This window comes from Rhineura floridana, chromosome 4 (assembly GCF_030035675.1).
Source record: "Rhineura floridana isolate rRhiFlo1 chromosome 4, rRhiFlo1.hap2, whole genome shotgun sequence".
Classification (NCBI taxonomy): domain Eukaryota; kingdom Metazoa; phylum Chordata; class Lepidosauria; order Squamata; family Rhineuridae; genus Rhineura; species Rhineura floridana.
Window position 1 is genome coordinate 11,908,411 of NC_084483.1, and position 12,134 is coordinate 11,920,544.

A 12,134-nucleotide genomic window follows, 5' to 3' on the forward strand; every position below is an offset into this window, starting at 1 on the left:
TAGGTGTGGGTTATAGTGTGTGAGCACAGTATCTGATGCCACTATTTTCTTCATTTCCTTGAAAGCTTGTTCACACAGTTTTATCCACTGCCATGTTCTCCCCACTTGTAACAAAGTATTCAAGGGGTATAGCATGGAAGCTAAGTTTGGCAGGAATCTGTTATAATAATTAATGAATCCTAAGAAGGATTGTAGTTGGGACACATCTTTTGGCCTTGGAGCATTCACAATTGCTCGGATTTTGTCTGCACATTTGCATAGGCCTTGCACATCAATAGTGTGACCATGGTATGTAATGCTGGGTTTAAAAAACTCACATTTGTCATGTCGTGCTCTGAGTCCGTGGTCTGCCAATCTCTGCATAGCTATCTCGAGGTTTTGTAGATGCATCTCATCATTCTCTATGGTGACAATGTCATCTAAATAGCACTGAGTGCCTGGAAAGCCTTGTAGTACTGATCGATCCATGGCTCTCTACCAAAGCGCTGGTGCTGATGCTTTTCAAAAACAAATGTTATAACGATATAGCCCCTTTAGTGTATTTATGGTGTGAAACACCTTCGAGTTATCTTCAATTTCCATGTGTAAATAAGCCTCCGCTAGGTCTATTTTGCTGAAACATTATCCTTCAGCTAGGTTAGCAAAATGTCCTCAGTTCTGGGCAATGGATACTGCTCAGCGTATAATACTGGATTTATGGTAACTTTAAAATCACCACAAATTCTGACAGTGCCAGTCTCCTTTGCTACAGAAACCACCAGTGTAGCCCATGGGCTCCAATCAATTTTTGAAAGAATTCCCTCGGCTTCTATGCGAGCCAGCTCAGTTTCCACCTTTTGGTGTATGGCATATAGAACTGGACAGGCCTTGTGAAACTTGGGTGTGGCATCCTCCTGTAACACTATTACCTTTGATGTGCCGTAGTGTGCCGATGCCAGCTTGGAACACAGGTGCAGCAGCATCCAACACCTTTTTCAGCTTACTTTCAGTCCAACATAGGGAGCGTGGTGTGCAGACTGTTGATGGCACTCCAATCCATCTGCAGCTTCCTCAGTCAATCATGACTCCAGAGTGCTGGTCCACCTGTTTTCAGAACATATAAGTCCACTATCTTTTGTTGGTTATTGTATCTCATAGTTACAGGTGTCAATGGGAATTATATTTTCTCCAGTATATGTTTGCAACTGTAGTTCTGAAGCCTTTAAGCATGTCTGAAATGCTGCTCAAATGCATGCTGTGATATAACTGATACAGCCGAACCAGTGTCCAATTGCATTGATATTGTTTTGCCAATCACTTCTGGTGTAAGCCATATTGCTTGTCTTATTTCATCCTTTATTTTCTAGATTTCCAGGCTAGCTTGCCCTGTTTCACTTCCATTATCAGGTTCTTCCTCTACAGCATGCACTTCTGGACCTTTTTTAAAGTAGTGGCTCAATCGATTATCTTTGTCTGTGTCATTAGCAAATGGTTGCCTGTTACCTGAGCGACAGACACTCTGAATATTTTATTGCATTTTCTGAACATTTCACTTCTAATTCCGCATTAAGCTGGTGTGTGTGAACCCTTGCCACAATTATAGCACAGTTCATCTGAACCTGCTGTCCTCTGTTTACACGTTATTGCAAGCTTGTTCATGTTTGCTTTCACTCCTGACTGCAACTCTATTGCATCTTTGGCAGCAGTTTCCATAGACATAGCAATTTCAATTGCTCTCTTAAATGTTAAACCTGCCTCTGTTAAGAGTCTTTTCTGAATGCTTTCTTTCAGAATTCCACAAACCAGACGGTCTCTCAATGTATCATTTAGCCCCTCACCAAATTGGCAATGCTCAGATAATATTTTTTCAGCTACATATGTTGTAATGGACTCTCCCGCTTTCTGGTTTCATTTATGAAATCTGAAATGCTCTGCAATCGGTAATGGTTTTGGTGCCAAATGCACCTGTGTTATTTTCACAAATTCTGGAAAGATGCATAGTGAAGGTTTTTGTGGAGTAGTCAAACTTTTCAGTAAACTGTATGCTTTGCCTCCCAAAAAGCTCAGTAAAGCTGGCACTTTTTTCAGCAGCAATTGCATTTGCTTCAAAATACGGTTCAATCCGCTATGTGTATAGTATCCAATCATCTGTTGCACAATCAAAGATATAAGTCTTTCCAATACAGCTAGCCATCCCGTTATGCCCTTGGTTTTTTTTTTCTTTACTCACTGTGACCAAGTCTCTTTCTCTCTCTCTTCCCAGAGATGAAGTTAGGCCTAGAGCTTTAATGTTTTTATCCTTGTTGGCAATGTTAAGTCCTCCTGCTGCCCTTTACCCAAAAAGACACAGGAGACAGAGTAGCTTTCTGCTGCCAGCATTTTCTTTACTGAATATTCCAGAACAAGAAGGATGAACAGGAAGAAAAATCCACAGGGGCATGCCTGAATGTGTTTTCCAGGCAGCCCTAAATAATCACTGGCAGAACAATATATTAAAGACATACTCAAACAATCACAGTCATAACAATACTGACCCAATACACTACTGTGTCCATCTGAATCATGCATGTTATTTTATTTTTTGCTGCCTGAAGGGTAAGCATAGCTTATCTTTCTCTCCTCATTTCCTTTATTTACACCTCTCTTTTGCAAGCAAGGCACCCTGTTCAATGCAACATTTTAATAGCATAATACCTTTGTATGCGCAACATAGTCAACCAATCCCCAAATCCATACATTACTGATTTAATAAATGTACTGCCTCCAAGTCAATTCCGACTTATGGTGACCCTATGAATCGGGTTTTCGTGGTAAGTGGTATTCAGAGGTGGTCTACCATTGCCTTCCTCTGAGGCTGAGAGGCAGTGACTGGCCCAAGGTCACCCAGTGAGCTTCATGGCTGTGTGGGGATTCGAACCCTGGTCTCCCAGGTCATAGTCTAGCAACCACTACACCACACTGGCTATTTTTCTATTCTTTGGAGAACGTTAATTGTCTTTACACTAACTAGAATTATCTCCTCAGCTTCTAATTTTGATAAAAACACTCATATTCCCATTATATCCTCATAACCTTTACTCCAACACATGCTGCGTTAGTGCAGTGAAAACGGAGCCTGTTTGCACGTGCAATAGCATATGGCAATAGTAGACTGGTTCTTTTTTTAGCTGTACCCTGCTTATAAATGTAGCCAATCTCACCCAGTTTCTCCTCAATGTATTCTGTGGTCTTCTTTCCCCCACTACGGATTTCTTTAGTATTACTCTGTATCCAAGTGCAGTTTCTCTTTCAGTTCTAATGCTAGTCAGACTTTATGCTATGAAAAATCATTTATCTTCCCTTTTGTTAGAAAAAGGAGAACTCGGAATGGAGACTAGCATTAAAAAAATCACATTCATAGGAGATTGCCAGCATTTAGGGATTCAACTTGCTCCCAAGTGAGGACAATGCTACAGCCTTGATTGACTCTAAAGGTTGCAAATCTAGCTTACCACAGAATTGGTTTTGATTGCTTTGCTTTTGGGTGGGTGCACAAACACACAAGCATTAAACTGTTAAAATATTCATTTGGAAGAGAAAGAAAAGGTGTATGATACACTCAATTAAGTGTATCCCCCTAAACTGTGATGAGTGGAAACCTGCCAATATTGCAGTGAGCATTTGAGAACTTCTCTCTAGACACCAGAATGTTGATCTGTGCCAGTTCTGCTTCATAAATGTTGTTTTGAAGTTTACTTGTATTTGAACATCATTGCAATATATTTTTCCTAAGCTAAGTTCTCCTGAGGTCTTACAAAAGATTTGGCAGACACTACAGCCACAATTAGTCTCAGGACTCTCTTAATCTTACCAAGTATGAAACATTCCTATGAATTTCTGATAACTCCCATTTCCACTGGCTTCAAATGGAGGTGAATTTTTGTAACGCTTTCTCAGAGAGTTTCATTATTTGTAGAATCTACTCATTCTATTATCTATTTCTCATAATTATCCCATCCATTCACCATGCTACTCCGGATGGCTGGTTATTTCATTTTATCCTCGCACCAACCTAAAACCTATAAGTATGGAACTAACAAGAAGTACATAAGTCGTCGTCCTCCTCAGGCTTTAAATCATGTATTACAGAATTTACTCCATTTAAGTGCAGAGTTACAGTTTAAAGTCAAGATATTTTAAATTCAAAAATGGATGAAAACACAGAACCAAACACTTCCTTCTTCTAGGGCACAGCAGCTCTGGACTTATTACCGGAGGCGATAGGACAAATAGTGATCTCAGGGCTCCATGATACGCGGCATTTGTTATAAATGGAAACAACTATCTTGTAGCAAGAACATGAACAATGTGTAACCATCGTTTGTGAAAACTGAGTTTATTTTGGTATAGATGACCTGTGTTTGGAAGCTGCCAGCATCTTATCAATCCCATCTCTGGCTTCACTCGTTGGCTAATAACACTAACAATGAGCCTGGCTCATTTCACATCAATTACCTAGAAGGGTACTTGCACACCATAGCAAAATAGACATCCACATCCTCGCACCTAACAGCACAGCTTTTCCCTACACTTGTGTAGCTTCCAAGACCTCCTATAGCAGGGGTGGGGAACTTCAGGCCTGAAGGCCAAATGCGATCTTTCAGGCTTGTAGATCTGGTCCTAGGGACTCTCTCTAGGCCAGGGGTCACCAACCCATCATCCACAGGCAACATGGCATCTGCAAAGGCATTCAGTGGTGCCCTCCTCAGGTAGCCCAGAATCTGATCTTTTATTTTAAAAAATAAGAAAGTCTCTGGTCCTCCTAGAAATAAAATTATGGAGCAAAATGTGCAGGTACCCTTCTAGGCAATACTTGTGAAATGAGTCAGCCTGGCTAGGAGCAGCATCAGTGCTTCTAGCCAATGAGTGAAGCCAGAGATGTGACTGATATGCGAGTTGTTTGGACAAAAGAGAATAGGAATCTCTGGGGTCCTAAAGAGCTGCTGGTCTTGCCCTCCCTTTTAGTGCACTTCTCCTGCTTGTCTTTTTTTCCTAATCCTTGGAATCTCCATAGTTGGCCCTTCTTTTTCCTCTAGCAAACAGGATGAATTTCTCCTGTGTTGGGTTTGCCCGAGATCAGGTAGTGCCTAGAAATCATTTTCTGCAAACACTACTACTCCATAAGTGTGTGTGAATGTTAAAAGAATCCCCCTCCCACCAAAAGACAAACGTGAAAACTTTGCAAAAAGGCTTAGATGTTTTTTGCTTTGCAGGAGCTAAAGATGAGGGACTCACTGTACAGTTAACTTACAGTATAATGATATACATGTCTACTCAGAAGTAAGTCTCCTTGTGTTTAGTGGGGCTTATTTCCAGAAAGTAGATACAGGATGGCAGCCTAGGCTTTTGTGTAGGGTTGGCACTGGGGAAAAAACAGGGTTCTTGTGCCTTTAGCAGCTGTATGGCGGGGGAAATTCAACAGGTCATGCCTTGTATGGAAATACAATTATAGGGAAAGCTTCACCATGATTACTCTCTAATTTTGTGTTATGCTACACCCCCATGGTAGCTATTTTGTGTTATGCCATGCCCCAAGGCAGCCATTCTGTAACTGGTGTCCCCAGCACTCTCCCAAAATTTGAAATGATTTCTTATGGCAACAATCTCTTCAGTAGGCATCAAGTTTAATACAGGCATACCCCGCTTTAACATACGCAATGGGACCGGAGAATGTACTTTAAGTGAAAATGTACTTAAAGTGAAGCAATTATCTTCACTTGTACTGCACGCAATCACCACTAGATGGCAGTGGCGTCATGCCAATAAAGTGTCCTTTATTGCGAAGCGCACGTACGTTAAGCGGGGTATGGGGACGTATGGAGCATGTACTTTATAGAGAGGCTACTTTAAGTGAAGCTACTTTAAGCGGGGTATGCCTGTATTTCTAACTGCTCAAATGTCCAGACCCACCCACCCAGTAAAGTGTTTTAAGTATTCATTTTGAATGGATCTGATCAGTTTTAATGGTCTAATTTTGTGATTTACTTATAGGGCATCCATGTAGAAGAGCCTGACCTTTGCTTTACGCTAAACTCAAGCCATTATTCTAACCAAAGGTCTGACAGAAATGCTACCAAACTGACAAAGAACATAACTCCAGCCATCAAGATATGTGGAGAAATAGTTTGTGAAATGGCCCTTCATGGTAATTCTGCAGTGCTGAATTAAAACTACTGTGCTAGCCACCAAGGAAAGCAATTGCACAGTGAGAGCCTGGTTTAGATATTTCCTCCCAATCTCTCTCCTGTGTTCGGGGTGGGGTGGGGGGAGAATGGGACAAGAGCATACCTTCCCTATCCACCCATATGGTACACATGTCTAGCTTCTGAGGCCATGTGCAAGCACAACATTTCAATAGGACACACACAAGTAATACCCCATGTGTGTACACCCAAATAATGCAGTAAATTCCCAAGCATTTTCTGGGATAGCTAGTATGCTGTTCTGGTCTATGTGCACTGGATGTTATGCATGCATGCCATTTTGAAACGCTACGACCTCATGGAAACTTACAGAAGGGCAGGCATAGGTATAGGGAAGTGCAAACTTGCTTCCCCACAACACGCTGGATAGAAATCAGGACAGAGTACTGTCCAAAGTAAGTTTTAAAAATTGAATATAGTATTACTAAATCTCCTAATTAGATCGCAGGTTGGTCGAAAAAGAAGAATAAATAAAAATGTAGCCCTTTCCTTATTTGAATGGAATGTTGACTTCCTTGTTTTTTAAAAAAACTTGGCTCAGAAAGAAATGCATGTTTTGAAAATAAGAAGGCACCATTTTTCAAACAATGTTTGATAAAGAAAAATATACTGCCTGGCCTAAAATTGGTTATGCATTACAAATGTTTAGTGAAACCTACCATTAGGTTTGTAGTCCTCTTGCGTAGGCTGTATGTCCCTCTAAGAAATGAAAACAAATTTAGCCCTAGGTATTTAGCTGCTGCCGAATAACCAAGGGAAATGAACATGGTTTATGTGAACAGTGTAGGATCCGGCCCATTAGGTTTTCTCTTCTATAAGTTTGTTACCTTGTAACTGCATATGGAAGTAATGAACAAAAATGTATTTGGAAATGCATATTTCATAAGCAGTTTTTGCAGTACTTTTAAACCAGTGCTTTGACTCTATTTGTTTTAAAATTGAATAACACAAAGTAAATCACTAACATCCATTTAGAAACCAGTAGCAGCTCTAAACATGCTGATACTGTACAAGCAGATATTTTATTCTCCTCTGTAAGTGATCTTAGCAGCACAGTGGAGAGGTCTACCCTCTCGTCTGCTCACGAGGATGCAATTTAAGTATTAAGAGCTACTTATATTTTCCCATAACTGTATATCAAAGATGCTTGTGGCACTCATTTTTCTTCTTATTGTAAGAGTGTAACAGAGGAGGTTGTTATGCAAGACCCCCACACTGATTTTAATGGACAAGCAGAATCATTTGTTGAAAGCGAATGGAGTTCTTGTCGCATTTTACTCAAATCAGACAGACAAACAGCAAGCAAGCAGCAAGTTAAAGGGTAGAAGGGAAGTGACAATTGTTGCTCTGGTAAACGAACGGGGAGAGGGGAGGTGTCTAAACCAGTGATACCATGGAACATCTGGTAGGCAACGTGGATAATGAGAAAAGGTAATATGACATTTGTATTCAAGCCACCTTCCTTTTACATGAGCACCAAGGTGCTGCTGCTATTATTACTTGAAAAGGCCCACTTGGCCTTAGCATTTTATGAATAAGCACAGATGGAAGAATTATTTTAAGCTGCTTGACAACACTATTGAACAGATAACAATTTTAGAGCTTTATTTAGTTTCAGATGACGATAAAGGGAAAAGATTTTAGTGCAATGCTCCTTGACAAGGTTCTTTTTTCACAATACCTAAATGACCTCCTTTAAGAGAGTCAACTTGGAAAGTAAACAAATTAATCTATTTAACATCTAATAAAAGTGGCAGGACACAGAAAATGCGATGCTTTCATTTTAGTTAATGAATGGCAGTATGTTATCAATCACAGGAGAATTGGAAAAGCTTTACATGGTGATTAGGGAGAACATCATACAAGACATATTAAATGGTTCCAGTCCACTGAGTCCGCTGTGAAAAAGCCAGGCAAACACTTTAGAAAAAGACTCGTGAAGTGTTTATCCTTACTATGAAATCTAGATGAGGTCTTCCATTACACATGATTTACAACCAGAGTATTCAAAAAGAAAATTATTGCTGAGTATTGAATATAAAATGTGGAACCATGATGCTCAGAGTACTTCTATTCAGTATTTTTTTTTAAAAAAAGTGTTAACGTGTGGGTTTTCATATCTTTTGCTCTACTATTTAATGCACAATATTATACTCTACGCCAAACATTTCTACAATACAAGGGAAAAGGGACTAAAACATCAAATAAATAAATAAATGGAATCTTAGACAATAAATTTCAAAAATGACAAATGCTGACTGCCTACAGCCTTGATCTGGGATTCTACTTTGCTAAGCAAGATAATAGCTTGCTTACATTGCTCTGCTTCAGCAGGTGGTCATGTGCCAGATCTAGGCTCTCTTGGATGAAACCAATGGATTTTTCTAGATATTTTCACTCAGGGTTTAGTCCTGGTTCTGGCACAGAAACTGCTTTGGTTGCTCTGTATTCTTTGTCAGGAGACAGGGGAGTGCATTCCTGTTCACTGTTTGGTCTCTTAGTGGCTTTTGATACCCTCAACCATGGTATTCTGCTGGAGTGGCTGTTCAGGTTGATGTCGGCAGCACTGCTTTGCAATGTTTCTGATCCTACCTGGATGGTTCTTTTCAGAGGGTGGTACTTGGGGAGAATTGCTCAACCCCATGGAGCCTTCAGTGTGGGGTTCCACACAGTTCAATTTTATCTCCCATGCTGTTTAACATCTACATGATACCACTGGGTGGGGTCATCCAAAGTTTTGGAGTACATTGTCAATAGCACGCTGATGAGATACAGCTCTACATCTGCAGGGGTGGCAGTGGATGCGCTAAACTGATGTCTAGATGAGAGCCAATAAGCAGACGCTTGGTCTAGGTAAGACTGAGGCACTGTTAGTGAGTGGTTCCCTAGACCAGATGGATGGGATATAGCCTGCTCTGGATGGGGTTACACTCCCTCTGAAGGAGCAGGTATGTAGCTTGGGGGGTACTTCTGGATCTATTACTGTTGCTTGAGTCTCAAGTGGCCACGGTGGTGTGGAGTGCTTTCCATCAGCTTTGACTGGTGACCCAGCTGTGCTCCTATCTGGATAGGGCAGGCTAATTTCTGTTGTCTACACTCTGGTAACCTCTAGGTTAGATTGCTGCAATGTGTTTAATGTGGGGCTACCTCTGAAGACGGTTCTGAAAAGGCAGCTGGTGCAGAACTGAGCAGTCAGATTGCTGACCAGGCAAAGACAGTCTGGCACAACTGTACTGGCAACCATTTACCGTCTGGGCTCAATTCAAACTGCTGATTTTGACCCATAAAGCCTTCTGCAGCACAGGACCCCAATACCTCAAGGACCACCTCTCCCCACATGAACCAATCCGGACCCTACATTAGTCATTGGAGGCCCTTCTCTGTATGCCCCCTCTGAGGACAATGCAAGGAATGGCAATGCAAGAACAGGTCTTTTCAGTGGTGGCTCCCTGTTTATGGAATGCACTCTCCAGGGAGGCATGCCTGGCGCCGTCAGTATCTACTTTTAAGCACCAGGCAAACACATTTATTTTTACATAGGCCTTTGGACCTTAATATGGAGGGTTTAAAAAACATTTTGCCTCTTTTCAATAAATGGGATATGTTAGACCTGTCTTTTATATGTATTTGTTGTTATGTGCCTCCAAGTCAATTACGACTTATGGCGACCCTATGAATCAGCGACCTCCAAGAGCATCTCTCATGAACCACCCTGCTCAGATCTTGTAAATTCAGGTCTGTCGCTTCCTTTATGGAATCAATCCATCTCTTGTTTGGCCTTCCTCTTTTTCTACTCCCCTCTGGTTTTCCCACCATTATTGTCTTTTCTAGTGAATCAGGTCTTCTCATGATGTGTCCAAAGTATGATAACCTCAGTTTCATTATTTTAGCTTCTAGTGATAGTTCTGGTTTAATTTGTTCTAACACCCAATTATTTGTCTTTTTCGCAGTCCATGGTATGCGCAAAGCTCTCCTCCAACACCACATTTCAAATGAGTTGATTTTTCTCTTATCCACTTTTTTCATTGTCCAACATATTTGCATTTGAGGACCTTTTCTAGTTCTCTCACAGCTACCCAGTCCTAGCCTTCTTCTGATTTCTTGACTATTGTCTCCATTTTGGGTAATGAGTGTACCAAGGTATTGATAATCCTTAACAAATTCAATGTCCTCATTGTCAACTGTAAAGTTACATAAATCTTCTGTTGTCATTACTTTAGTCTTTTTGACATTCAGCTGTAGTCCTGTTTTTGTGCTTTCCTCTTTAACTTTCATCAGTATTCGTTTCAAATCATTACTAGTTTCTGTTAGTAGTATGGTATTGTCTGCATATCTTAAATTATTGATATTTCTCCCTCCAATTTTCACACCTCCTTCATCTTGGTCCAATCCCGCTTTCCGTATGATATGTTCTGCATATAGATTAAATAAATAGGGTGATGAAAGACACCCCTGTCTCACACCCTTTCCAATTGGGAACCAATCAGTTTCTCCATATTCTGTTCTTACAGTAGCCTCTTGTGCAGAGTATAGGTTGTGCATCAGGACAATCAGATGCTTTGGCACCCCCATTTCTTTTAAAGCATTCCATAGTTTTTCATGATCTACACAGTCAAAGGCTTTGCTGTAATCTATAAAGCACAGGGTGTTTTCCTTCTGAAATTCCTTGCTCCGTTCCATTATCCAATGTACGTTTGCGATATGATCTCTGGTGCCTCCTCCCTTTCTAAATCCGGCTTGGACGTCTGGCATTTCTTGCTCCATCCAGCCTTTGTTGTAGAATCTTACTTTACTTGCATGGGATATTAAGGCAATAGTTCGATCCCCTTTCTTTGGAATTGGGATGTATATGGAATGCTTCCAGTCTGTGGGTCGTTGTTTAGTTTTCCATATTTCTTGACAAATGTTTGTCAAAATTTGGACAGATTCAGTCTCAGCAGCTTGTAGCAACTCTATTGGTATGCCATCTGTTCCTGGTGATTTGTTTCTTCCAAGTATTTCACCTCACATTCTAGAATTTCTGGTTCTTCATCGTACGGTTGGTTCCTCCATGAACAAGTCTGCCATCCTGGCATCTCTTTTATAGAGTTCTTCAGTGTATTGCTTCCATCTTCCTTTTATTTCATCTCGGTCAGTCAGTGTGTTCTCCTGTTGATTATTCAACATCCCTATTCTTGGTTTAAATTTCCATTTCATTTCTCTAATCTTTTGGAATAGGGCTCTTGTTCTTCCCTTTTTGTTGTCCTCTTCTATTTCTATACAATAACTATTGTAATAGTTTTCTTTGACCCTATGTACTAGTCGCTGTATTGTTGCATTTAGGATGTGTTTTTAGGTTTTTATTTTGTTTTGGTTTTATATTTGCTTTGTACTATTTTGTAAGTCTCTGAAGGTTACTTTTTGGTTAAAAAACTGACTAATAAGTTGAACAAACAAACCAATTATGTTAGCACATCCAAGGGCAATTTTTGTATTTGTCAGATAATATTTGCCATTGCTTGTGCATGTTAAAATCCAGCTTGCAGTTTTCAAAAAGACTGTTTGTTTTAAACTCAGTGACAGTTGAATTTCTAATATTCTGGCCAGTCTAATAGTATTCCTATTAACATGCACCATCCTCACAGATACCCAACTCCACTTGGACCAGGAAGTCTAACTTCAAATCCCAGTTCACCTATGAACTTACTGGATAATCTTGAGCAAACTACTACAGTATTGTTCTAACCATTTTCCCTCAGAAATATGGAAATAGTGATGACAGCCTTGTTGTAAGGATAAATGAGATACAGAAACGATGCAGTGTCCAATGGGACCCCCAGTATAAACTGGTTGGAGCTGAGGGACTTTCATCTGACTCTCCATTTTCACCAGATGTTTCAGTTGACTCATGTGCTTGTCTGAACAGACAGCATC

General features: G+C 40.4%; 1 protein-coding gene across 7 annotated transcripts in view; it reads right to left on the minus strand.

Moving 5' to 3' along the window:
• RANBP17 (RAN binding protein 17) overlaps positions 1–12,134 on the minus strand; it is a 272,017-nt gene that overhangs the window by 58,354 nt on the left and 201,529 nt on the right. Inside the window, exon 26 of one of the 7 annotated variants that reach the window (XM_061622481.1) lies at positions 6,881–6,920. The exons of the other annotated variants lie outside the window; for them this stretch is intronic. Coding sequence (XP_061478465.1) covers positions 6,883–6,920 — 38 coding nt within the window. The 3' untranslated portion in view covers positions 6,881–6,882. The remainder of the gene's footprint in view (positions 1–6,880; positions 6,921–12,134) is intronic. 7 annotated transcript variants of the gene reach the window in all.